Source organism: Emydura macquarii, unplaced genomic scaffold, assembly GCF_026122565.2.
Source record: "Emydura macquarii macquarii isolate MOO-44397 ecotype Brisbane River unplaced genomic scaffold, CSIRO-AGI_Emac_v2 contig_2924, whole genome shotgun sequence".
Classification (NCBI taxonomy): domain Eukaryota; kingdom Metazoa; phylum Chordata; order Testudines; family Chelidae; genus Emydura; species Emydura macquarii.
Genome location: NW_027133061.1, coordinates 5,352,246 through 5,378,106, shown reverse-complemented (window position 1 = coordinate 5,378,106; position 25,861 = coordinate 5,352,246). Strand labels below are relative to the sequence as shown.

Sequence of the window (25,861 nt, the reverse complement as noted above, 5' to 3'; positions counted from 1 at the left end):
GGGGGGAGGCGGGGTCCCCCCCTCAGCACTGACGTGCAGCCACCTCTGGGGTGGGGACGCACAGAACAGCTGCACACACACACACACACACACACAGCAGCGACGCTCAGCGCGGAACGCAACAACAGCCCGGCCCCGCTCCCTTCCTCCCGCGGGGAGGCCGCCTCGGCCAGGCAGGACATTGAGAGGGTCTCGGGGGCCATTCCCGCCCCCACCCCGCCCGGGCTATCGCGCGGAGCCAGGGGGAGGGACGCGCTGGTTGCGGCGGGGGCCGGGCCGGGGGATCGATCCGGGCCGCCCAGCGGCTGCTCCCAGCTCGGCGAGCGCTGCGCGCTGCGATCCGGCTGAGCCGGGCCGGGGCAGGGCGAACGGAACCGGGCCGGCTGCGGCTCGCCCCTCCCCGGAGCTCCGCGTCCTCGGCGAAGGCTCCCAGCCCTCCCGCCACCGGCCGGGGCCAGCCACCATGGGGGCCGCCAGCGAGCCGCTGCCCCGGGACACGCTGCTGCTGGGCTCCGTCTTGCTGCTGATGGGTGAGTCGCGGGCTGGGGGGGTCCCGGGGCTCTTGGCGTGGTGGGGGTACGGGGGGGGAGCCCCGGCTGCTTGGCGTGTATGGGGAGGGGGGATCTCTGGATTGTGTGCTGCTGGAGATGGGGCAGCCCTGCCCCCTTGGCGGAGGGGGGGGGTGCGTGTGGCTGGGGAGAGCCCTGCCCCCTTGGCGCCGGGGGGGGGGCGGCTGGGGGGGAGCCCTGCCCCCTGGCAGCATGGTGCTGGGCCCTGGGGAGGAAGGTTCACAGCCCTTGATTCCCCCACCAAGCTAAGGGGAGCAGGGCCCTACGTGACCCCCCCTTCCCCACAGCCTCCTGCCTTGAGAGTGGAGCAGGGGCCTCGCCTCCTAGCTCCCCCAGACACCCCAGCCCTGCGTCTGCATGGGGCTTACCTCTCCCACACGCATCTCCAGGGCTGCCTCTGCCACCCAGGGCTCCCCCCCCCCCCCGCAGCGCCAGGCAGGCCAAGGCAGGGGGGCCTGCCCCCCATTTATAGCACCACCCGCCTGCTAGCACAGTCCCAGCCCTCCGAGGGCAGCAGCGATTGGGGGGAGGAAGGGGAAAGGATTCCATCTTTCTCCCTTTATTGAGCCTGCTCCTTATTTTGTTATTGCTTCCTTCCCTCGGGTCTGTTGGGCTTTGATCCTTGGCTGGCTCCGGGGTTTGGGGTAGGGTCTGGTTTTTGATGAACCTCCCGCACTTTAGGCACCGGGCAGGGAGGGGCTTGAAACCACCATGGCACTCCTTGTATTCCAGGCCCTGGCCTGACCCTGGTGTAAATTAGAACAGCCTCAGGGTTTCTCTACCTCACGCCCACCTTCCCCCAGGGGAGCAGGAAATAACTGCAGCATAAGGCGCTCTGGCCACACCACTAAACCACAGCCCGGCCTGCTCCATCCCAGCTCCCAGACCCAGCTCTGCCCTGCAGCACCCACCCTCAGCTCAGGTCGGTGAATAAGAAGAGTAACTGAACCTAGGGGGAAGGGAGCTCCGGGGACAGCGGAGCACCCTGCTTTCCTCCTGCAACACCCCAAGGAATTAGCACAGCGTGCCGGCGCTGTGTGAGTCATATTCCCCTCCAGGTTGCTAGAAGATAACAGCCTAGTACTGCTACCACCGGATCCCTTCACCTCCAAAGATGGGGCTGGGTGGTGCTGGAATTCCCAGTTTGCACCTTGTTGATGTCAAAGGGGAGGAATTATTATGCTAGGCATGATGAAGGAGCTCTTCACCCCACCCCCACCCTCCGCCTCACACAGCTGCATTTCAGCCCCCTGCCTTAGAGAGGCTGTATGGCTGTGTCAGGGGATTGGGGTCCGAGGCATCTGGATTCAAGCCAGTGGCTGTGAGCTGAAGCTAGACACACTGAGGCTGGAATTAAGGCATAGATTTTTTTAAACAGCGAGGAGAACGATTTACCCAGAGCTGGGGTGGATTCTCCATCGCTGACCATGTTTAAATCAAGATTTAAACCTGCCTTTCCTTAAACCCTTTGTCTGTTCAGGCTGCGAGCACTTCCGGACAGGGACTAAGTATATCTCACTCTGTCTGTGCAGCACCTGGCACAATGTGTCCTGATCTCAGCTGGGGCAGGGACGCTCTGTCTGTATCCCTGCAGTGCCTGTTACAGCGGGGCTCTGTTCTCCTATTCTCGGCAGAGGATTCTAGGCACTTCTGTAATACAAATAAACAGGAATCATCCCAATTCTAGTGATGTCAAACAGCCCTGCCCTCAAAAAATCCTCGCTCAAACTGACTTCTGCTTTTAAACCACAATTTTTTTTTTTTTTTTTTGGAAAGCCCAGCACTTGCCAAGCAGCAGAAAAGCAGATGCACTGATAAATATTAGAGTGAGAGCAAATTCCCGGCTTTGCATTCTCCCTGCATCTCTCAGCCCTTGCCCCCCAGTTGACACAGGCACCCCCAACCTCAACTGTCATATCCCCTTTGCTCCCAGCTGTCTGATCAGAGCACACCTGGTGAGTTTCATGGGGGGTGGGGAGGGGGGAAGAGAACCCAGAAATTTCAGAGGCGCTCACAAAGATTGAAATGTTTCAGACCTTCCAGTCTGAGTTTCCAAAAGGGTGGGCAGGGAGGGGGAAATCTGCTTCTGATTTTTTTTTTTCCGTACTGAATTTAAATCCTCCCAACCAGGAAACTCTACTTAGAAACCAAAGCCAGGGTGAGTCACTTTCCTCACCTCAAAATATTCACTCCCCCAGCCAAAAAACCTTGAATGTGTCAAACTGCAGCCTTCAAATCTTTTCCAGTGCAGCTCCGAGCTGCTGGATGAGAGGCTGTGGCAAGAAAAAGGGGGCCTTGGAGACGGAGGCATCGTGGTATGCTCAGAGCGGGGGGGGTAGCTAGGGACGGTCAGAAAGGCAGCTCTAAGGAAGGGCCTTAGATCTGAGAAGCCAGCCCCATTTGCTCCTAGAGAGGGTTTAAGATCAAGGGAAGGGGTGTGCGCCATTGACCCAGCATCTGCCACAGCTCTGTCTCCAGAGCTGGCACCTTTCATGCAGGGCCTTGGGCACAGCCAGTTTCAGGCAAAGGTTGGTAGGGTGGCCAGTGGCTAGAGAAGCAGCAGCCTCATGGTTACCTGACCACGCCCTGTGCTGGGTGCACTTTGCCATGATGCAGCAGCCAGGGCTCGAATTGGCTGCAAAGAGACAATCCCAGGGCTGGTTCTCCGTCGTGCCTCCGGGCTCCTGTAAGTTACTCAAGCAATGGAAAAGGGTCCCTGAGAATCCCCCACCATGCGGGCGCCTCCCCAGCTGGCATAAGAGCTTTGAACCAGGGTGGATTGAGTTAAATCAAGGCGATTGAAATCACTGATGATTTAAATCACCAAGAAAATCATTGATTTAAATCAAGTTTCCCACTGATACTTCTTCACATGTTTCTTAAACAGTGGTGCAGATCTGATCACGAAAACGTGTTAGTTTACAACATCTGGGAGGGTACACGTTGTGTAATTTTTTAGATAACTTGATTTTTATTGATTTAGGAAATAGCACATAATACTCATTACCCGTGTCAAGCTGCGGATGCAGCAGCAGTACATTAGGAATGGTAAGAACTAAATCACACACACAAACACGATAGCACTTGTATTTTATTAAACTAAATCTTAAATGTTTCACGTTTGCAATTGCAGCCGTCTCCTGAGTTGCCGGCTGTCCTTCAACTTTTCTTTTTTTTTAATTTTCAAATTTTATTAAGTGTAACAGACAAGTCATCACCACACTAAAGGTACGCTGTCCTTAAAACTTCTACAACCAGCTCTCATCTTCCCCACTCCCGCTGTCATTTTTATTCATAGACTGAAACAGAAATACGAGTTTTCCCGCTTTTTCAACTCCCAGTCGATTTCTTAGCTTTGAGTGACTAATACCAAAGGATGAAAATATTCTCTCTGTGCCTGCAGAGGAAGCTACTGCTGTGAAAAGTTGGCTTAGCACCTGAAGGAACTCTGTTTCAAGGTGGCTGGCTAATGATTTCCACTAATTCAGGGGAGTGACTTTGTTCAAAACATCATCAGTGAACATGTACTGTTTAAATGGTTCCGCTCCAGCCTTGAAATGAATTATGACTGGCATAACTGAGGATTGGTTTTGAGATGCCCATGCCATGGCAGCATCATCTTCTTCAGAAGTTAGGCAGCTACCTTTATATCTGGGGTTGAGAATGTTCGTAAGAAAATGAGGTGGAGTTAGTGCTTGATCCGTTCATTTCTTTATTGCCTGCAGTTTAACTTTCTGGGGAGGTATTTCTTTCTTCGATGTCTCTTGAAGTACCTTCCAAATTTTGACAGCATCAGCAATGCAGCAACAATTTCTCTGAAGTTTAAGGCTATGGCTATAGGCTTCAATATACTGAGCATATCCTCTACATTCCTCTTTAATCCAGTGTTAGATAGTTTGGATGAGATACTTCCATCTATTTTATCACCTTTTTCTTCACAACGTTTTCTGAGAATAGGCCGGTTCTTAATACATTGTTCAAAACAATCAACCACAGAATTCCATCGAACATCTTGAGGGATAATTAGTTTGGATCCTGCTCTCTTCAGTGGAAACTGAAGCCAAAATGGTTGTTAACGGAAGTATTTTGCGACTTCAACAACATTTTCTTTTATTCCTGGAGAAGACGTACTTCAGTTTTTGGCTAAAAGATGCATTAAATGGGCCCTGCAGACCTATGTTATTAAGGAGCATCCTTCCACTTCTTCTAAGTCTCTTCTCATCTTTGCCACATTCACAGCATTGAGTGAATAATACCAAACAATGAAAATATTCTCTCTGTGCCTTTAAGACAGTGTCTTAACTACCTCGTCTGCCTTGCTTGGCCCAGCTCCACCACCACAGAAGCGCAGAACAACAGCGATCCTATCCAGCCTGTGTCTTTCTTTGCACATGTGACTTCAGTCTGCTGAGAAACAGAAACTGAAAGCCCAGAACACGCAAGAAGCAAGAGCTGGCAGTTAGGCTGGACAGACTAGAGCCATTAATTCATTTTTATGAGACTGTAAGTGTAGGGTTAGCGTGTTTGTGCTGAGGTTTAACTGTAACTGTTGTCTTTTAAACGAGAGAGAAATTTAGTATTTTATTGATGATTTTTTTTAAAAAATCCAAAAAATAGATTTAAATAAAAAAATCCGATTTAAACCCGCCCTGCTACTAGCCAGTTCGGGGTATGGCCAGAGCATGCTGCCGTGACTATTCCCCGCCCTCCCCCCCAGGGTCCATAGGGAGCCCTGGAGCACCTCAAAGCACAACCAGGGTCTGGCGGTGAGCACCTGTGCTCAGCAGGTGTTCTTTGTCTCTTCGCCATGGCACAGGTGGGGGTAGGCAGGTGTGTTTGGCTTTGGATTTTCAGGCTGAGCTCTGGGCTGCCTGGGAGCTACCAGGAAGTGAGGTGTCTAGTAGTTAGAGCAGGAGCTTGAGAATCAGGACTCCTGGGTTCTATCCTCATCTCTGCCACAGATGTGGTGCGTGGCCTTGGGCAAGTCACTTTGCTTGCTCTGTGCCTCTATTTCCCCTTTTGTACTTGGACAATAGGACCGAGGCCGGGTGCTTTGAGAGTGGCAGCGGTGCCTGACTGCTGATATCGTGGCTGTGCTGCATGGGAGCTAAGGGCTGGCATGATTGTGTTGGCTGCCCAGCACGCTTCTGGCCCATCTGCATCTCCGTTGCAGTACCAGTGTCCCCACGGGCGCCCTAGGAGCAGGGACACAACGTCTTGGGGTTCCCATGGGTAATCCTGTGCCTAAATGTGGTTACAAAGCTAGTGATTCCACTAAGGCATGTTCTGGTGCCAATTGGAACCTCCAGCCATGCTCCTTGGCACGGCCGCCGTCAGTGCACCTCCTTCCCCCTCCCCCCCCCAATGTCACTCCCTATACGTGGAACCCTCCCTGTTTGCTGAGCCGCCAGCCTCTGCACCATGGCCTCTCACTTCTCCCGTGGTGCTCCTACGTGACCCAACAGCAAACTCTCCCCATTTATCTCTCCACCCCTGACTCTCTGCCTTCTCTGTCAGCTCTTCAGGGCAGGGCCTGGTTTCATTTATTTTGGCTTGTGAGTTTCAGCAGCACCAGCTCTAAGGCCCCTCGCCTGGCGGCACCGGCCGTCTGTGTAAACGGGCCATAGTGCAAACGTGAATCGGGGCCCTGCCGTCGGTGGTAAACAAACAGGAGTCCATCTGTCCCTGAGGGTTGATTAGCTCTTGGGTCTAGCAGGCAAAGGCAGAATGAGATCAGGCTGCTGGGAGAGGCAGCTGGGCAAACGCAGGCTAGAAATGAGGTGCATGTTTTAACAGGGTGGGGAATTACCTAGGAGAACGGCTGCCCTGGCGATGTGGCGAATTCCTTTTAAATCAGGACAGGGCGCCTTTCTGTAAGAGCTGCTCCAGATCGTGCAGACCTGACCGGGCTGGATGCAGGAATCTGGCTGATAATCTGTGGCCTGGATCACGCAGGAGTTCAGACTAGAGGATTGCGGTGGTCCCTTGACGTCTGTGGTCCAACACCGAGGCCTGTCTTCTGCGGGCCAGGTTTAGAAGAGAGCGTCCATTCAGGCACCTTGTCAACGCAGAGAAATAGCTTCGGTTTAACTCGCTCACATCCACTGAGTGGCTCGCTCGGTTTAGCTGGCGCCTGTCAATTCACCGACACCAGCAAAACTGCTGGGAGCTGGGCTGAAATCGAATGACGAGCATCTCTGCAGGGGTTAATGAAATCGGTGCTGAGCGCTCTGGGAGATCTGCCCCTTAACGTGCATTGAGAAATGTGACCTGTTTGAGACCCGGTCCCTGATGTGTTTTGCGTGAGCAGCCTGGATCTCAGCTGGGTGGTGTCACCCAGATATGCTCTTATTAGCATGCATGGCCAAGATGTGCAGTGTGTGCGTCTGGCTTGCTTGCCTTGCACAGTGTCAATGGGGGAGAAGGAGTCTTTTGTGTGTCTTGCATGTTCCAGTCACTGCCCCTCCCCCTCCCCATTGTCCCCTCGGCATCCTAGAGCCATCGCCCGTTGAGTCTGATTGTCCCTGTCGAGGCGCAGATGGTGGGTGTCAGGCACGGCTGGAGGATGAGGCAATGGTCCCGGGGCTGCTCTGTGAAAAAGGGTTGCCCGTCAGGCTGGTGCTAGGTGTCCTCCTGCCCTGGGCGGGAACCAGCAGGGGTGGAAATGCTGGGAGACGGGAGCAAAGGTCCTTGGGCTGGGCCGCAGCTGCAGACCAGAGCTGGTAGGAGCTAGTTCGTGTCACTCCCCAGCCTGTCTGGTCAGGGAATCGGCTGGGGGTTAGACCCCTTTTCGGGTGGGTGATTTGTTCTGGGCTAAGAGGCTTTTCTTAGCCCTTCCTAAGGCATTGCTAAATAGCCCGGGCTGTAGCAGTGCGGGCTGTGGCCGGAGCGCTGCATTGGGACTTGGAGACCTGGGGTCTGTTCCTACCTCTGTCACTGGCCTCGGGCAAGTCACTTCCCCTCTTGGTGCCTCGGTTTCCTGTGAGTTCTCCAGGCCAGGGACTGTCTCCCTGTGTCTCTGTGAGGCGCCTGGCAGTAGGAAGGCCTCCGATCTCCCTGTGCAGCGGCAGCTGGGGGGCTTAGCTCCTAGGGGTTGGGGCTGTGACGCAGTCTAGGATCTGGGGCTGGAAAGACCAAGGGATTCGATGGATGGTGTCTGTCATCAAGTCCCGTCTGTGGTCCCTGTCCTGGGGTCACCTCCCCTTAAAACAGTCCAGTTCCCTTCCCACCCCCGTCAGCTGGCCCGGTCTCTGTGCTGGGAGCTGAGGCACCCAGGGCCAGGCTGGAAGGAGCCGTTTCTCAGTGGGTGTGTACTCTAGAGGAAGTACATGGCAGGGTGTGGCATGGGTCCCCCAGGGGATGCATGGGGGCCTGAGAAGGGGGGGTGTGAGCTATGGGGAGGCAAGGGTGATGGAGCCCTGGGGGGCAGGGGGATGGGCGTGGGGCTCTGGGGGTGTGCTTGACAGGGGTTGGGGCCCCTAGAGGGAGCCCCAGGAGGTGTATTGGGGGTTCCTGGGCAGGCGGGTGCACTGGGGGGCACAGAGCCCCGGGGGGGGCTGAGGGATGAGATGGGGCTGGGAAGGGCTGTGCGCTGTTATTCACTCGATCACTAGCCCCTCCTCTGTTCTCTGCAGGGCTGTGTGGGGCGCGGGAGGTGCACCTGCCCCCAGGGCCCCTGTTCCGTGTGGAGGGCACGGCCGTCTCCATCCCGTGCAGCGTCTCGGAGTACGAGGGCCCCACGCTGCAGCACTTCGAGTGGTTCGCGTACCGCCCGGCGGCGCCCGAGATCTCCATCGGCGTGGTCAGCACTCGAGACCCCTCCTTCCCCTACGCCGTCTTCAGCCCCCGCGTGCAGAGTGGGGACGTCTCGGTGCATCGGCTGCGCGGTGACGCCGTCGAGCTGCGCATCGTCCGGCTGCGGGCCGAGGACGCCGGCGTCTACGAGTGCTACACGCCCACCACCGACTCCAAGTACCACGGCAACTATAGCAGCAAGGTGTTGCTGAAAGGTACCTGGGGACTGTGCCACTCGGGGGACCATGCCTGGGGGGAACTCCAGGACCGGGGGCTGCCCCATGCACACCGCCTGGCTCCCAGTTACCCCATTCTGGCACTGGGGACAGGACAGGGAAGGCGGCTCTAAGCCCCCCTTGTTCCTGCCCCCAAGCAAAGATGAATCACGAACATAAAAAGACCCCGATTCTCCTCTGCCACCCAGAGCCGTGTGCGTCACTTTCCCCAGTGGCGAAGGCTGGCCTGCCGGCCGGGCCGTGTCTTGCATCGAATTCGTGCTGGTGCAGATGAGGCACAAGGCTGAGGGTGGTAATGCAAAATCGGGCTGTTTATTTGTGTGACTGATTCCGTAATTGTTCTCCGTGCCGTGGTAGCGTCTCCAGGCTAGGTCAGGGCCCCATTGCTCTAGGCATTTCTCCTTGCCCCGAATCTATTGCTTCGGGGAGGATTCTGTTTTGAACAGGCCTCCAATTACACCGCCAGGGGCGTTGGGGGCTGACCTGGTGCTGAAGCCTCTGGTAGGGTAAAGCAGCCCTCCTTAGGAATCCCCTGTGCAGAGGCCTCCCCGACCTGTGTGGAGCTTCTGTAAGCGCTCTGAACCCACCCTGTTACCAGCCCCAGCACAGGGGGCAAGTCAGGGGGCTGGCCAGGGCACATGGGGGGTCCTGGGGAGCAGCGTGTAAGTTAGAGCAACCTCAAGGCTGCTGTAATTTACACCGTGGGCAAGGCTTGGTATCATCCAGAATATGGAGAGAGCAAAGGCGGCTCAAAGCCTGATTTGCAGCCCCCTTAGCTGTCTCAGTCACTGCCCCCAACAGCTCTGCTGATGCCCCTCAGTCCTGACCCACAGGCCTCTGCTGTCCCAGCCCTAGGGCACCTGCTGAGTCGAGGGTCTCCCCGATGCACATTCTACAAGGAGCACAAAAAGGGCCCAGTGACGAGCGTGAGCTTGACTGTCCCGGGGCCGGCCATGGTGGGACCCAGCTGTGGAGCCAGAGGAGAGGTCCCGCTGGAACCTGTCCGTGCTAGGACCCTTCGCGGCTCTGAGGAGGCGAAAAGCAATTGCACTCGGACATGGGGTCTCACTCAAGCCCTCTGTCTCCCCGCTGTCCCCAAGGGGAATCTCAGGGCTATTTTCGTCCTGTCAGGGAGCAACATAACCCCTTCCGTGCTTGTTCTTCAGAAAGGGGAACCAGGATGGTGCATGGGAGACCCCGGAGTTCCTCAGACCCTGTAGCCTGTCCGGGATCCAGCTGGTCCTTGGGATGTTCCCACTTGGCCGGGCTCTTTGGATTAGCCCATTGGGGGTCTTCCCAGGGGACCAGCGAGCTGTGGGGGGGTGGGAGCCACAGCGGGGCCTTCATAGAGCAGAACAAGCCCCAGCTGGGGTATTGTTTTTGTGGGGTGAGAGGGGTGTTGGTTGGGAAGTCTCCGGGGCACAGGAGATCCAGGCACATCCAGCTGACCGGCCCCAGCCCCCACCTATACCCCCCATTCTCCCTGCCTAGCGTGGGTGGGGGGCACCCTGTGAGCAGGAGGCTGCTGTGTCCTCTCCCTCAGGGCCAGGCCGGAGGGAGGGCCAGCGCTGGCTAGGGAAGCTGGGCTAGCAGAGGCTGATGTTCCACCATCCAGAGCCTCTGTTGCTTCGGGGTGTCCCGAGATCTGCGGGATTTTCTCTCCCATCAGGCATCTATGGCCACGGGGCAGCATCCAAGGGGATTAAATCCTTGGGGTGGGTGCGGGAGATATCTGACATCGAAAGGAAAGAGCAGTTAGAATGTGGGAGGATTGCTGGGAGCCAGGACTCCTGGGTTCTGTCCCCGGCTTTGGGAAGGGAGTAGGGCTAGTGGTTAGAGCAGGGGGGCTGGGAGCCAGGACTCCTGGGTTCTCTTCCTGATTCTGCCTCAAACTCATTCTGGAGCTTCGGACCAAGTGGGTCCAGCTCTGAGGCGCTGACTCTGGGGTGGAGCAGAGGGGCCGTCTTTGGTATCGATTCCCTAGCTCTGGCCCCGATGGCTCCAGTGACTGGCAGGGCAAGGCCTGGCCTGACCTTGCTCACATATCTCTCTCTCCTCTCTTTCCCGCCCCCACCCCACAGTGATCCCTGACACGCTCTGGGTCTCGGCCCCCACCCCCACTCCCGGACCCCCTCTCCGTGGCCGCGTGGCCGGCGCCTCCCAGCTGCAGCTCAGCCTGTCGGAGGGCCAGGAGCTGCAGCTGAACTGCACGGCCCGGAGCCAGAGGCAGCAGCACACCCATCTCTCCGTCTCCTTCGGGGTGTCGGCCCCGAAGGCCCCTGTGGAGCGCCAGACGCTGCGGGAGGTGATCGGGCTGCGCCGTGACTTCGCCGTGGAGGTCAGCGGGCACTTTGCTGAGCGGTACCGGGCTGGGGGGCTCTCCCTGGCCAAGGCAGGCAGCGAGCAATACAAGCTGGTGATCGGGCGGGTGCGGCCGGGGGATGCAGGCATCTATCACTGCACAGTGGGCGAATGGATCCAGGACCCCGACGGCAGCTGGCAGCTGATCGCCGAGAAGCTCACCGCGCTGGCCCGGGTGACCATCCAGTCCGTCGGTGAGTCCTGGCCAGCTCCTGTGTCGCGCTGGTTGGGCTGGGCTCCCATGGGGAGAGGGGCGGTATGGGGCACCGGGGCATTTGCTGATGCTGTCAGGCCAGGGGAGATCGGGCACCGGCCCCGTGGGAGCTGCCAGCGCTGGGCCTGCCAGGATCCTGCCTCTTGGTCCGTCCCCGCCGGCAGGGACGTCGTTCCCCGTTGTCCCCCGTCTCGGGCTGTCGTCTGCCCCAGTGCAAAGTGAGCGCAAATCAGAGCGGTTGTGTGTCGCACGGTCATTGTGCAAGTGACCCTGTGGGGCCAGGTGGCAGGGAATTGAACCCTCGGCCTCCAGGGAGCTGGCTTCTGTGGTTCTGCTGGCTGGCTTCACAGGTTGAGGTTTGTGTGAGGGGTTCAGCAGCTGGGCGGCAAAATATCCCTCGGCCCCGCCCCCAGAGGCAGCTGCAAGTGAATGCAGAATTCTCCTCCCCCCCCCCCCACCCTAAATTGCTGTGCAGCATTGCTGTTGTGTTAAACAGCAGCCACGCCCCACCCCAGAGGTGGCTGCATTTCAGCACTGGGTGAAGTGATCTCTGTGCCTGGGGCCTTTTGGGGCAGGGGCCTGCGTTCATGCTCTCACTCCCTCACTCTCTCTTTGGTTCCCTTTCAGCCAACCAGCTGGCGGTGTCGGCCAGCCCGCCCGAGGTCCGGCTCAGTGCTGGAGATGCCCTGGAACTTCTTTGCAACCTGTCAGGCCCCTTGCCCCCTGTTCCCCACGTGGCGTATGCCGTGGGCTGGGAGATGGGCGAGGGGGATGGGGACGGGCTGCTGCTGGCGCAGATGGACACGGACGGGGTGGCCATCCTGGGGGAGAGCTATGCCAGCCTCCAGGTGGGCAGGCGCCACGTCTCGCTGCAGAAACTGACGCCCTCCCCGGGCTCGTACCGGCTACGGATCGAGTCGGCCCAGCCAGGGGACGTGGGCACCTACCGCTGCGTGGCCCGGGCCTACGTGCGCTCGCCCGACGAACAGCTGCAGGAGGTGGCCAGCGGCAGGTCGCAGGGGCTGAAGGTGCACATGAAATCGGAAGGTATGAGGCTTGGGCGGGGGGAGGCTGGTGGGGGGCGGGGGGGGCCCCCCTTTGCACTCCCACCCTTGCTGTCTGCTGGGTGCCCCTGGCGGTGGTGATTCCTACTGCTCCAACGGGGTGTGAGCACCCCACAGCCAGGGCTCCAGCCCCATTCCCTGCAGCGCCCCCCGCTGGGAGAGGCCAGGACTGGATCATCTGGGATCAGCCATTGTTCCTGCCCCGTCCCTACAGCGCCGCCTGGTGGGCAAGGCCTTAAGGGCAATTTGTGGTCAGGTTTCTAGATGTTCTCTCCCCCCCTCGGCATTTCCATGTGTGGTCCCAGGCCCTTGGCCTCCGACAGCGTCAGTGTTCAGCCGGTGGGAGGAGGTTCAGACCCAGCCTGGTAGTTCAGCGTCCAGGCCCTGGGCCATAGTCCCAGCGCACTGACTCCTGCTGTCCGTGTCTCTCCCCCGCAGCCGTGGTGCTGGAGGTCTACGTGTGGCTGCCCGTCCCCGCCATCTACCGCGGGGACACGGCCGAGCTGCTGTGCAACATCTCGGTGGAGTCGACCCAGGCCGTCCACCTGGCCGTCAGCTGGTGGGTGGAGCTGACGGTCGGGGAGGAGGAGCCCCAGGGCCGGATGGTGGCGTCCGTGAGCCGCGAGGGCGTGGCCGAGCTGAGCAGGCGGGCGTCGGGCGGAGACATGAGTGTGGACAAGGTGGGGCCGCAGTGCCACCGGCTGCGGCTGCATGGGGTGCAGCCGTCCGACGAGGGGAGGTACCACTGTGCCGTCACCGCCTGGGTGCGCTACCCCGACCACAGCTGGTACAACGCCGGGGCCGTCAAGTCCAACTCCATCACCGTGTATCCCTACCCCCTGGGTGAGTGCGGCTGTGCCTCCTTCCCCCCCACGTATCCCTACGCCCTGGGCGAGTGCCGCTGCGCGCTCCCCGCGTATCCCTACGCCCTGGGCGAGTGCCGCTGCGCGCTCCCCGCGTATCCCTACGCCCTGGGCGAGTGCCGCTGCACCTCCTTCCCCCATGTATCCCTACGCCCTGGGCGAGTGCCGCTGCGTGCTCCCCATCTCTCCCTGTGCCTTGAGTGCATGTTGGTGCACGTCCCCTCCCCTGGTATCCCTGCCCGAGTGCTGCCCCCCAGTGCGCCATGGGTCTGTCCGGCCTGCACTCAGCTCTGTGACAGAGAAGCAGCTGTGGGGCCGGGAGGTGGCTCTGGGCCGGATGGGGCTGGCTCCGTGCCCCCTGCCGGATGATGGCCTAGCTAACCCCCCTCCCTCTTGAGGCCTTTCCCCCTCCGGTTTGTCTGCCAGCTGTCCAGCTGCTGGTCCCTGGGCCCAGCTGTTTACTGCCCCCCTCCAGCCCTGGGTCTGACAGGCCTCTCTGCTCTCCCCTCCAGCCATGGACACCCTGTTCCTTCCCCTCATCGTGGGCGTCGCCAGCGCCCTCTTCATGTGCATCACCATCCTCGCCACCATTACCTGCTGCTTCATGAGGCGGCTCCGCAAGAGGTGAAGCGCGCGGGAATTTGGCCCCGGGACGCTGCAGGTGAGGCGGCCTCTGGGCAAGAGGCAGGGGGTGAGTGGGGGAGGGAATTGCTTGATGGGCCTTCACCTGCCCTCTCCTGTGGGGTGGGGAGATGCCCTTGGGCAACGCCAGGCTCTCCCCTCCCGGGGGCTTTGCTCTGTGCCTAGTTTGTTCTTGGGCAGCGGGTTACTGCTCCCCGGACCGGGCTGGGAGAACTGGCACTGCCAGTATGGTTTAGACTCTCTGCCCCCTCTGAAGGGACGGGGGTCGAGGGGGTCTGATGAGAAACGCTGCGTCCGTGACTCTTCTTGGGGCAGTTCTTTTTCATATGGATGGGGGCTCTTGGGTCCCTGATACACAGCAGGACCCCCTGACTCACCCCCCAAACTCGTGCCCAGCCCTGCCAACAGAGTGTGAAGTCCCAAGGCGGCTCCAATCCAAACCCTTGAGCCAAGCTTCTGGGGTGGGTGAATCGAAAGCCAATGATTTGGATCACGTGCTGCACCCCGGGGCCAGGCTCAGGCTTGTTGTGTTATGGTTTCAGGTCTCCACAAAGGGAGTGCTGGAGAAATCGGAGACTAAATAGATTGAGTCTGTGTGTGGATGGGAAGCTGGGGCCAAGGGTCAAAAGCTGGCCCTTAAATTTGTGTGTATCTGCTGCCCTCTACTGGATGGATTCAGATCTACTCCACTGAGTATCATAAGCCCAGTACTGTAAACAGCTAATGGTGATTCTCCTTTAGCTCACTGGCAGGGATCTGGGTTCTAATGAGACCTGATCAGAAATTTTCCATCAAAATGATTTTTTGATGGAAAATGCAGTTGCTGCAAAACCAAATATTTCTATGGAAAAACTTTGATTTTGCTGAAACTTTGGGTTTTCCCCCCCCCCCCCATCAGATGAATCTCAACAAAAAACGTCGTTTTGGGTCCATTTCCCCCTGAATGGAAACACCTTGGTTTGCTGAACGGAGCCAAAAGGTTTTGTTCCTTCTTCCAAATCACTTCAACATTAAAGTGCGTCTTGTTGTGCTACTTCATGGGAGTTGTGGTCCAGGCCAAGAGCTCGCCCAGAGGGAGGAATGGGATGTGAGGCACCTGAACTGCAGCTCCCGTGAAGCCCATCGGCGGCGCAGGATGATGCTGTTGAACATTGAACTGATCTGGGGGAAAAAAACATTTTGCCGTTTCTTTGAACGTTTTTCTTCTGTGAAAAGACTTCAATGTTTTGACCTCCTTCTCCTGATCTGGGACCAAAAAACGTTGAAATATTGGTATTTCCCAGGGGACGAAATCTTTTTCCCTGCCCACCTGTTGTTCTAACCCAACTGGCCACGGTTCTTTGGGGTTCCCTTGTCCGGCTCCCCTGATCCCACCTCTCTGTCTTCGCAGGTACCTGCTCCATCTTGCTCTCCTGCCTGCCTTCACTCAGGCCACTGGGCTCCTTTCCACCCTCCACATTTGTGACTTTTGACCTCTCACCTCCCTGGGCTGGCTTGGGCAGCATTTCAGACTCCACGCTGGCTTCCTCCATTTGAGTCATTCTATTTTTTTTTTTCCTGTGTCGGAGCCAAATGTTGCTGTGCCAAGAAGCTGATGCCTCCATCTGAGACATCCAGGCTGGAGAGGCCCCTCCACGGAGGAGAGGAGAGACAGTGACACTGCCACATCTGCTCCCGGATTGGCTGGCTTCCCTGATCCTTCCCGACCTGGCCTCTGTGTCCCCGGGTGGGAGCGTGGGGGGGCTGCTTTTCCCTCTTCTGCCAGCCCTGCTCTAGACTCTGTGTCTTCCACCCCTTCTGTCGGTAGCCCTTGTTCTCCGCTCCCCCATCTCGTGTTTGGCTCGGTGAGGACTCTGTGGATCCAGACACGTGGACGCTGTGCCCAGAGAATGGGTGTCTCGTTCCCCAGGGGGGCACAGTGGCTCTGTGCTCTGGGGAATTCGAGACGTGATCTACTGGAGACCGCAGAATTGGTAACGAGCTGGCAGCCTGCACAGTGGACGGCAGCTTGTTGCTGCTGCTAGCTAAGGGAACCCCTCCTGTGGTTGGAGCACGAGAGCCCTGGGCTTTAGAGGTGAAGGTCTTGGGCGCGACCCATGGTTGTGTGACCTCAGGTGACCTGAGAGAAGGGAGGCTTCTGCTTTCTTATGAGAGAACAGGGAGACTCTAATGCCAAAGGACGGGGGGTTCAGGCCATCCTTGGTCCCCACCTTTGGGTTTTAAGTGCATCCCAGCTCTGCCTTCAGTAGCCGCCCCATGCCACTTGCTGCTAGAAATACTTGCTAATAGGGGTTGGGCCTACCCCCCAGAATGGTCCCATTGCAGCCAGTGGGTCTGATCCTGCCCTGCCCCTGGTGCTCATTGCACCAGTGCTCTCAGGCTGACCTGATGGCATTTTACACTCACTGTGGGAAATCCTGGCCCCACTGAAATCAATCGGAAACACCCCTGAACTGCAGCGGGGCCAGGATTCCAGCTGTGGTGTAAACAGTGGCACAACCCGGCCCATGTGTTTCTGTCAAAGGGACATAGACATATCAATGGCCGCAGAATAAGGGTTTGTTGATTGATCCTAAAACCTGGTATCGGTGGAGATGGACTAAAAAAAAATGGGTGGCAGGTTTTTAATGAAACTTCCCCCGTGTTCCTGCGAGAATGAAAAACAGCCGGTTGGCAAGAGAAATGCCAAACAAAGGCACTGTGCGGTGGGTGAGAATCGCCACTGGGCTGCTGGTGTTGCTCGTTCTTTATCCTCCGGGGTGCTGGGAGTAAGCTAGAACACCGTGCTTTAGAAACAGAGTGATTGGTTTTAATATTGTGTATTTAACGTAACAGGGACCCGACAGCCAGGATTTTCCAAAGCTGCCTGGAATGTCCCTGTTGAAACCAGGGCAACTGGCCGTGCACATTCTTTACGTGGTTTAGAAAATCTCTGCCCACATAATGGTCATTCAGGAGATCCGTCTTGGCATAATGAGGTGTCCCCCCAAAATTACCCTATCAGATGAGCGCGGTACAGTATTGTGAAGTAAGGTTTTTATACAGATAAGCACTGCATAGAGACAGCCACTATATTTAGATGTATAAATTGTTAGTCTCTTTTTATAGATAGAGGATCAGATCCTTATCTGGTGTAAATCGACGTAGCGCCTTCAAAGGTATGTCACTTTACAGCAAGGATTGGATCCAGCAAGGGGCCGAGCAGCAAAGCCCTTAAACATCCGCTTACCTCGAAATCGGTCACTCGTTCCATTGAAATAAATGGGATTGCTCCAGTGTTAGGTGAATCACGCGCTTTGCTGAAGGAGGGTGTTGCAGGTCTGAGGCCAGCAGAGGATCTGATCCTGATCCTGTATGCAGCTCTCTACAGAGATATAGATATATTAGTAATGATGGTGTGCTATAAAATCCCTAGAGATCATCCCAAACCTTTATAGCCATTTTCTGTTGGGTATTAGAGAGGGAAAGCGTTTTTCTAAGCAGAAGGTCTATGTGGAATATTTCTAGGAGGTCGGTTTTGTATACGTATTTCCTTTTTGTCTCTCTTGCTAGATTGGTTAATAACCCAGCCTGTGGACAAAGTTGGTGTTGCTGGGTGGCACGTGAGGGGTTAATGCGTGGGTTTTTTTTCATCTCTGGAAAGCACAGTTCAGATTTGGTTTAAATCCCAAAGCAGTGCACACTTCAGTTTGACTGCCGGTTCAGGAGAGCCCTGGGAGTGGAATGGGGGAGGGGTTACTGGGGCTCCAGCAGCGTCTCAGGCTCACGTTTTTAAACCCCGGAGCTGTTCTCGGTCTCCTGCCTTCCGGATTAGTTACTGATGATTCCTGCAGATCCCAAGTCTCTCCTGTGGATCTAACCTGTTGCTATGGAAATCCTGGCTCATGTTGGAAGCAGGACAAGAGGGGGTTTTGAACTCATTCTTCATTAACGTGACCTCATAAGGAGGTTCCCGTCCGAGCAGAGAGCCTTTCCATGTATTGTTCCCCAGGGCCTGGGTGTAACTGTTCTGTCCTTGGGTGAAAGGGCTGCCTCAGCATAAAGCAACACTGCAGCTGGAGCCCCGCTGGCTGGCTGCGCTGGGGCAGTTTTCAGGTACTGCAGAAAGCCTGTCTTGGTGCATTCCCTAGCACGTCCTCCCCTGTCCTCTTCCTCCTCGGGACCCTGATGGGGCTCGCCCCAGATGTTGCCCTTGCAGAGGATCACAGTTCCCCTCTGCTTGCTTCCCAGCCACAGGCAGAGAGGGGTATCAGTCAGTCAGGACACACCTTAAACCCCTTCCCCCTTCACCCCACCTGGTGGTTCTGGGGACTTTGTCTCCTTCTGTGGATTGAAACCTGACCTGGCATGGTAGCTCAGTGACCCATGTGCCTGTGTGGGGTCCCATAGTGGCAGTTTACCCATGTGGTTCTGACTGCAGGATTGGGACCATGGTATGGAGGGTTTGAATTTTCTTCCCCCCCCCGTCTCTCCCCCGAACTGTTTCCTTGGCAGGCCGGGAGGTAGGTTCATCTTCAAGCCCAGACCAGTCATGCAGCAGTTTATAATTTTGTGTGTGTCGCTGCTTAGGTAAACAGTCAAACTTTGTCTTTGGGGAGCAGCCCAGGGTCAAGCCAAAATCCGCCGTCGGAGTGGGAAAACTCGGAAGGGAAATCCTCTCTCTCAAATGGGCGGCTTTGCCAGGGCTACGGAAGAAGCGTGACGTGGTGGAAATGGGAAGACATTATCAATCCAAACGGCAGTTCCACTGCGCAGGCAGATTGCGTCCCGCTTGATACCACATTTTGCTGGAAGAGTGAACCGTGTGCATGTCAGTTTCACGTTCAGGTCGTCTCTGGGGCAGCTCTGGCTTGCCAAGGCACTCTGTGTGGGGGGGGTGGCGCTGGGGGGAGCAGAATGACTAATCATTCAGAGGTGAATTGCATTCCACCACCACCCCTTCCCCCCAACCAAAAGATTGTCTTAAACATCATGAGCTTTTTAAAATAATACATTTAGGGTCTTTCTTTTTGCGTCCTGGTTTGAGTCTTTCAGGGTCACATTCTCCAGTTTCTCCTCCCCGGTTACAAGGACTGGAAACTTATTTTTATGGTGTCTTCCTCAGGCAAGCTGGGGCTTTGAGCACCAGCTATTACAAGGGTTTACAGTGTAGGGGCAGGGGGGATGGGATGTTGATTTGTTATAAAGACATCTAGGATTTATTCCTAGATTTGAAGACTGGAAGGGGCCATCATCTGGCTGGCCTCCTGTATAACACAGGCCATAGAACTGCCGCAAAATAATTCCTAGAGCAGATCTGTTAGAAAACCACCCAATCTTGATGTGAAAATGGCCAGGGAGGGAGAATCCACCGTGAGACTTGGTAAATTGTTCCATGTCGTCTCTCACACTTGTGTAAATGGGCTGACACTCGGGTGGAGTCATGCTAGCGTGAATGAGGTTGGGACTGGGCCCAAACCAGTTCAAATCAAGCCCATGGAAAGATTTCTAAGGATTATACTGATTCGGAGCAGCTTCTTCTCTGCCTCCCTGTGCCTTGCTTTGCTGTCAACACTGGAGAGGCAGCATGTGGGGGAGGGGGCTGCAGGTCGGTGCCCTGGGTGAGGAGTGACCATGCTTCTAGGCCTGTCTCCGCCACTGCCTGACTGTAAGGCCTTGGGCACATCCCTTCCCCTCACAGATGCCTGAGGACAGTGCAGCCACAGATCCCGCTAGCACAGAGTGCTGCAGACCCGCCCCTACAGCTGCTGCTGGCAGCAGTTCTCGGCCTTGGGGATGGTGTGGTCCCTACGGGCCAACAGCACAGGGCCTGGGGTCCTTCTCAGAGGAAGGTTAGCCTGGCCACCAGCGCCCTGAGCTGTGAGCCAGCATGACTGGGCTTCAGCTCCCACCTCTGGCAGAGACTTCCTGGGCAACCTCCGGCAGGTCTGGCAATCTCTGCCTCAGTTTCCCCATTGGTACAAGGTGGATAATTAACTCAGCGGGATGGCAGGAGGATGGAGTGGGGCCTGAGAGACAGGCGCTCAGCCCGATATCTGCCCCTAGATGGATGAATAGAGCATCCCTCACTGGCTTTGAACCTGTCCAGCCGCTCCTGGGACGATCGTGCCGCGCAAACCGCAGCATCGCTGAGCTGGAAACCCCTGGAGGTGGAGCAGAGCCTGTCCTCTACTTTGGTTTTCTTTGCCTCTCAGCCATGAGGAAGTCCACAGCCTGACTCAGGATGGGGGGATGCAAATTAAAGGGGTTGTGGCAGTGTAATATACACCCTGCAGTGTGGACAGCTTGCCCCTGCTGTTGTTACAAGTCAAACCTTAGGAGCCAATGCCCCAGTGTGGTGCTAGGGGATGCTGTGCTGCAGGGATGGGGGCATTCTCCCCATAGGCTGTGCTGACCCCAATGGATCCGTGTGGTGCGAGGACTGGGATGTGTAGGGCTCTCTCCCCTTGCACTTAGCAATGGCTCCAGGGTCCTGACACGGGTGCTGCGCTGCTCAGGGTGTTGCTTTTGGGCTGTCCCACGGTCCTGATTCTCTAGGATCCCAGGCTGCTTTTTCAAAGAGCCTCATGGCCTGCCCCTATCCCGCCGCTGGCAGCTACATGCTGCCTCCTTTAAATCCCCCTGTGGACTCAGCTGGACACTGGATTCTTTTCCGCTTCCTGCCATCAGCTGTCTTGCTGGGCCGTGTTCCACCCCAGGAGTGGCTGCCAGTGCAGCGGGGGAGGGGAGGAAAGGGCTTCCTGTCTTGTTTGCAATCTGGGCCTGACTCCCTGTGGCCCTGCACCTGGGGCAGCTGCGTTACCCATGCCAACTGCCTGCTGAACAGCAGCCTTGCCGCGTGCTGCTGGCACCAAGGGGTGGGCAGGGAGGCAGACTTGGTGGGAGGAGAGCTTTACAGTGTGCGCCCAGGAACCAGTAACGCAGCCTGAGACACCTGTGTTTCTGGGATAGTGCAGGCCCGGCCACCAGCTTGGTCCCCTCGGCTCCCCCTCTTCTCTCTCCAGTTCCCCCTCCTGCACGTGCTGGTGTAAGTGATGGCACAAGGTGCCTGGCGACAGAGAGCTGGGCCCCAGCGATCAGAGCACCTGTGGTTGCACCCTTCCAGTTCCAGTCACTTGCCCTGCAAAAAGACTGCTGTAGCCTAGCGCGGGTGGGTGTGATGGGAACGTATCAGTAGCCGAAGGGTTAACTCGTTTCAAGCTCTGCCACTTAGCAAATTGCTGCGGAGGATGTGGCTGGTGTCCCCAGTGCTCCTGCCTCCGCTCAGTGCCGTGGGGCAATCCCAGCATCCCTGCAAGTCGGGAGGTACCAGGAGCTGCTGAGTGCAGGATTCCTCTGAAGCACGGCCCAATTGCATTGATTTTGAATCCAGAGCTCCCTGCGATCACAGGGGGAGAGGCCAGGCGGCCAGAAGCTTTAGGAATGGAGTGAGTTTTGCTGCAGCTGCTTTCTCCATCTGACTGGACGCGGTCCCCCAATTCCCTTCCAAGTGCCAGAGCTGCGGTGCGGCCAGACCAGGCCCTACCCCACTCCCCAGCCATCCTGTCGCTTTCCTTTCTCTCCCTCCACGCCCAACCTCCCCGCTGTCACGTTGTAGCCTGGGCCTTTTTCCCTGCAGTGAATTTTGCTGCTTCTCTGAATGCAGCTCTTTATTTGGACGCGCTGCCCCCCAGGGGACACAGACTTCAAACGCTGAGGCATTCTGGGTATGCGCTTTCCAGCCCCCCTCCCTCCCCCGCCGTGATGTCTCCAACGTCCAAAGCTTTTTTGCTTCACTTCCCCTCCACCCCCTGCGCCTGCACGTTTGCATCCTCCCACTGCCCCGCTGCAGTTCTTTAAAATGGTTTCCTTTCCCCTTTTTGCCGGCGGAGAAGCTCTGAAGCTGCAGCTTCATCACGGCTCTTGGCGTTTCAAGCGTGTGTTGAACGCTACATTCAGACCTTAGCTAGCCTCTGCGCCAGACGCGCAGGCAGGCTCTGAGTGCATCGCCCTGCCAGCTGGCTGCAAATTGTGTTGAAATGCAAAATGTGAGTCAAGCTTTTCCTCACGCACATCCCCTCTAGTTACTGCTCCATATAAGAGTATAACAGCCTAAGATCGCTACCTGGAGCTCACGTGGTGGGGCGCTGTGTTGCGCTGATGACGCGCCAGGAGTTCAAACCCTTTAACTTGTTAGGTAAATGGTCCAAAGCAGTCCTGGTCCAAATCCCATCTCTGGTGTGCTGTGTAAAGGCGCACAGCTTCCGCTCGCTTTACCTCCCTCGTCAGAGCCACCCTCCGCCCCAGGGGGTGCGTTTCTGGGGCGGATGACTCCATGTGAGTAGATTCCAGAGAATCAATTTGGCACCAAGGGCCCTGTGGTGCTCTGGAAACTTCCAGCTGAAAGAAGTCACAGCAGGGTTATGGAGAAGGGCTCTAGACACAGACTGTGCAAATTGTTATAGTGTGTAAATGGAACGTGCTTGGAAAGTCTGTGTCAAGCCCTCCCCTCCAGTGACCTCATAAGAGGATAGTAGCCTACTACTGCTGCCAGCAAATGGGCTCTGAACGCCCCTGAGTACTGGACCGTTTGAATCTGAGGGTTAGTTTGGGCCCTTTGTAAAAAGAGTACCATTTACAGCTCAGAATGCTTGTTAGTATTTATTGTCTGTATTCCAGCGATGCCTGCAGGCCCCTGGCAGGATCAGGCCACCATGGTGCTAGGTGGTGTGTGCACACATCCCTCAAAGATAGCCTCTGCCTCCAAGAGCTCACAGTTTAAGGCCGGAGGAGTTATATCCATATACCATACTCCCAAAGTGCTCCCAGCTTACACTGGCTGTGACACACTAACAATTTCCTGCACTATCCTGAATGAATTTAGGTTAAATCTTCTTGAATTAGGTCAATATCTTTTGGGTCCATGGCATTAAACCTGCAGTTGTGTCTGTGTGTGGAATTGTATGTATTGCCACAGGCACATATAGTGGTTCAGACTGGATTCTCCAGGAACCAACAACCAAATAAAGGGTTTTTGGATAGATTGCCTGGTTTTAAACTGGTTCAGGGCCTTCTCTGGCAAATGGAGAGGACCCCAAATCCAGAGAGGGCCCTGATTCATGGAGAAGGCTTGGAAGGATGGTGCTTACCGAGGCCCCATAAGACTGAGCAGTTATTCAGAGCTGACGTTGTGATGAACTTGTACCAACAAAGCGGGGGGGGGGGGGGCACGGGACCTGAAGGACTCCTTCTGCCAGAATCCATGAGAAATTCTGGGGTGCTTATGAGCAGGGGTGGAAGTTGCTTTGAAAGTGTTTCCTCTGTAATGCTTTTATCTTAAGAATAAAGCCGACTTGCCTTGGGAGTGCTGCGCGGTACCTTATAATTGTAGCAATTACACCTGTCCACCATCTCCGAAGAGAAAGCGAGCCGGTGCCCTGGGGCAATCTGGCTGTGCTGGGAAATACACAGAGAAGGCAGGGAACCGTGCAGCCTGCAGATACCCCTGCCTGAAGGACTCCACCCAGAAAAGCAACAGCGGGGAAGCTGAACTCCTAAGAGTAGGCGCCTTTACTGGGCCCCGGAGGGAAATACGGGTGCAGTTGCCCTAACCTGTGATACTGGCAACGCTGAACTTTTACCAGCACAGCTTATTCCAGCCTCCCTGAGTGAAACAAGCTGAGCCGGCAAAACCATGGTTTTGCCAGTCTAACTGCGTGTGTGTCAGATGGACCCAGAGGGGTGTGCTAACGAATGTAGGACAGGCCTGGCCTGGGTAAACTCAGGTCTTGAGTCCAGTCTCTCTGCTGGTGGCCAGACTCTGTTCCTTGCTGCTGTTATATGATTATCACCACTGGGCACTTTTTACAGCCGTTTTTCATCCCTTGAGCTCCAAGCTGGTCAGTCTAGTCACCCCTGTTTTACAGCCGGAGAAACTGAGGCACAAAGATTTGCCCAAGGTCACCGAGCAGAGCTGGGAGTAGAACCGAGGCCTCACTGCCTGCCTTCACAGCACCTCCGTGAGCCGAAGGGGGAAACTGTGTCGCTTTCCTTCGCAGTCCCAACGCCGCCTGGGCAGGGGGGCTGAATGCTGGGTGAGTCTTTGCTTGGGCGAATGGGCCTCCAACACTGACGGGAGAAATCGCCTGGCATTTGGTGCCTAATGCAAAACTGAACGTCCTGTCACCAAAGCTCAAAACAACTATAACCCCCTCCCACAATGTACCCCACCCTTTCTCCCCTGTCTCCATTGCTTTCCCCCCACCCCCACTCCGGTGCTGCAGGGAGATGGGATTTTGCCACTGATCCCTGGGCGTTTTGTAATTATTTATTAAACTACAATAGCTTGCTAGCCCCTACCCCAGCTGGCCTCCTGCTGTAAGGGATGGATGGGAAATAGGTCAGGGATAATGCTTGTCTCTGGCGGGAGGGGGGGACAAAGCGTTAGGGTGGGGGAAGGGAGGATGCAAAGGGTCTCTTCTTCTCGCTTGGCATAATATTTATTCACAGCATCCTATAACGACAGCGCCTGGGCCCTTTGTGATGGTTATTAAAAACATATAGAGCTCTTATCAATAGCATTAGGGTAACACCGAGAAGCCCTGACTAAGACTGGGTCCCCACGGTGCTGGGTGCTGCATGTGCATATAGGAAGAGCCAGTCCCTGCTCCAGAGAGATCACCGTTGAAAGAAACAAGCCGGCCAGCCTGAGTGTGGGTATGTGGGAAACTGAGGCATGGAGAAGGGAAACCGCTTGCCCAAAGAGACTCAGCAGAGCAGAGCCTGGCCTGGATCCCAGATGTCCTGACTCTCCATCTCGTGTCGCCCCCACAAACTGCCGCCTGCCGCAGCTCCGGCTGGGGTCACAGACAGCGCAACTAGAGCGACTGTTCCCAGGGCAGCTCCACCCCGGCTGGAAGCCCCAGGAATCCCCGCCAGGGCCCATTCGCTTCATGTTCACGCCCAGGCGTGGAGGTGCTTTGAAGCAGTTACAAGGCGGGAGAGGTGCGGAGCGGTCCAGGGAGCCGGAGCAGCCTGCTCTGGGGATGGACAGGCCCAGGCACCCCACCCCATGGACAGGGCTGAATCCCCAGTGAGTGTCAGGACCTCGGCAGCAGGGAAATGCGTGTCAAGGGGCCAACCCACATGGGTCACTTAATGGAGGACGGTGGAGACGAACTTCAGGTGGCCTGATTCTCCATGGCCCTGTTCCCTGGGCCCAATCCTCTCTGGGCCCAATCCTTCATGGCCCTGATTCTTGTGCCCAATCCTCCATTGCCCTGTTCCCTGAGCCTGATCATCCCTGGCCCTGTTCCCTGGGCCCGATCCTTCATGGCCCTGATTCTTGTGCCTGATTCTTGTGCCTGATCCTCCCTGGCCTGGCTGGAACCTTGCACCATCACTCACAGCAGCACAAATCAAAACAGTGGCATTTCACATCCCTTTTGCCCTGATGTAAGAGTCACACTCGGTGCCGGTGCTGCCTAGCCAGGGAGTTTGCGGGGCTGTCTCACAGCAGCAGGCTGCTGCCTTGCACAGACTGGACTGTAACTAAGTCCAAACAAGCCCTTGTTTGCTGCTGTGGACTGAAAGCCTGGCTCGGATCCCTGCTCTTCTCCAGACCCGGCTCTCCCTGCGTTCAAACGTCAGAGACGTCGCTTTATTTGGAGAGGCGCACTCCCAGCCGGAGCTCTGGAATGTGGGCCCTGCTCCTCGCCATCCTGGGAGATCTGGTTTACACAGAGCAAAATCCAGACCCAGGATGAGGTGGGAAAGAATCCAGCATGGAAACGATTGCTTTTATTTTTAGATCTGGTCACTGCAGACTGGCTCCTGGAACCAGACACATTCAGCCTGCAAAGGCGGGGCCCATTTTTATCAGGGAGGAGAATTAACCAGGGAGCAGGTCCCCAAGGGCTCAGGGATTCCCTATCACTTTGGAGTCTTTGCATCAAGTCTGGTGCTTTTTCCAAAAGATGCGCTGTAGCTCAACCACCAGATATGGGCTGGAGGCAGGAATCACTAGGCGAAGTTCTCTGGCCTGGGGTCATACAAGAGGTCACACTAGATCTCAGTGGTCCCATCCAGCCTGAGATCTATGAATGATCCCTAGAGAATCACTGATTTGGCAGATTTCTCC

General features: G+C 56.5%; 1 protein-coding gene across 3 annotated transcripts; it reads left to right on the top strand.

Annotated features, from left to right (window-relative positions):
* Positions 1 to 200: 200 nt before the first annotated feature.
* IGSF8 (immunoglobulin superfamily member 8) lies at positions 201 to 20,135 on the top strand. Of its 3 annotated transcripts, none has more exons than XM_067569665.1 (7): positions 201 to 530; positions 8,204 to 8,578; positions 10,681 to 11,154; positions 11,802 to 12,221; positions 12,677 to 13,081; positions 13,614 to 13,762; positions 19,789 to 20,135. In XM_067569665.1, the coding sequence occupies exons 1-6, from the start codon at positions 464 to 466 to the stop codon at positions 13,727 to 13,729; spliced, it is 1,857 nt and encodes a 618-aa protein (XP_067425766.1). In that variant the 5' UTR covers positions 201 to 463; the 3' UTR covers positions 13,730 to 13,762; positions 19,789 to 20,135. The 3 variants fall into 3 exon arrangements, with proteins under 3 accessions (XP_067425766.1, XP_067425765.1, XP_067425764.1); XM_067569664.1 differs by lacking the exon at positions 19,789 to 20,135 and adding an exon at positions 15,134 to 15,843; XM_067569663.1 differs by lacking the exon at positions 19,789 to 20,135 and adding an exon at positions 14,642 to 15,011.
* Positions 20,136 to 25,861: the final 5,726 nt, after the last annotated feature.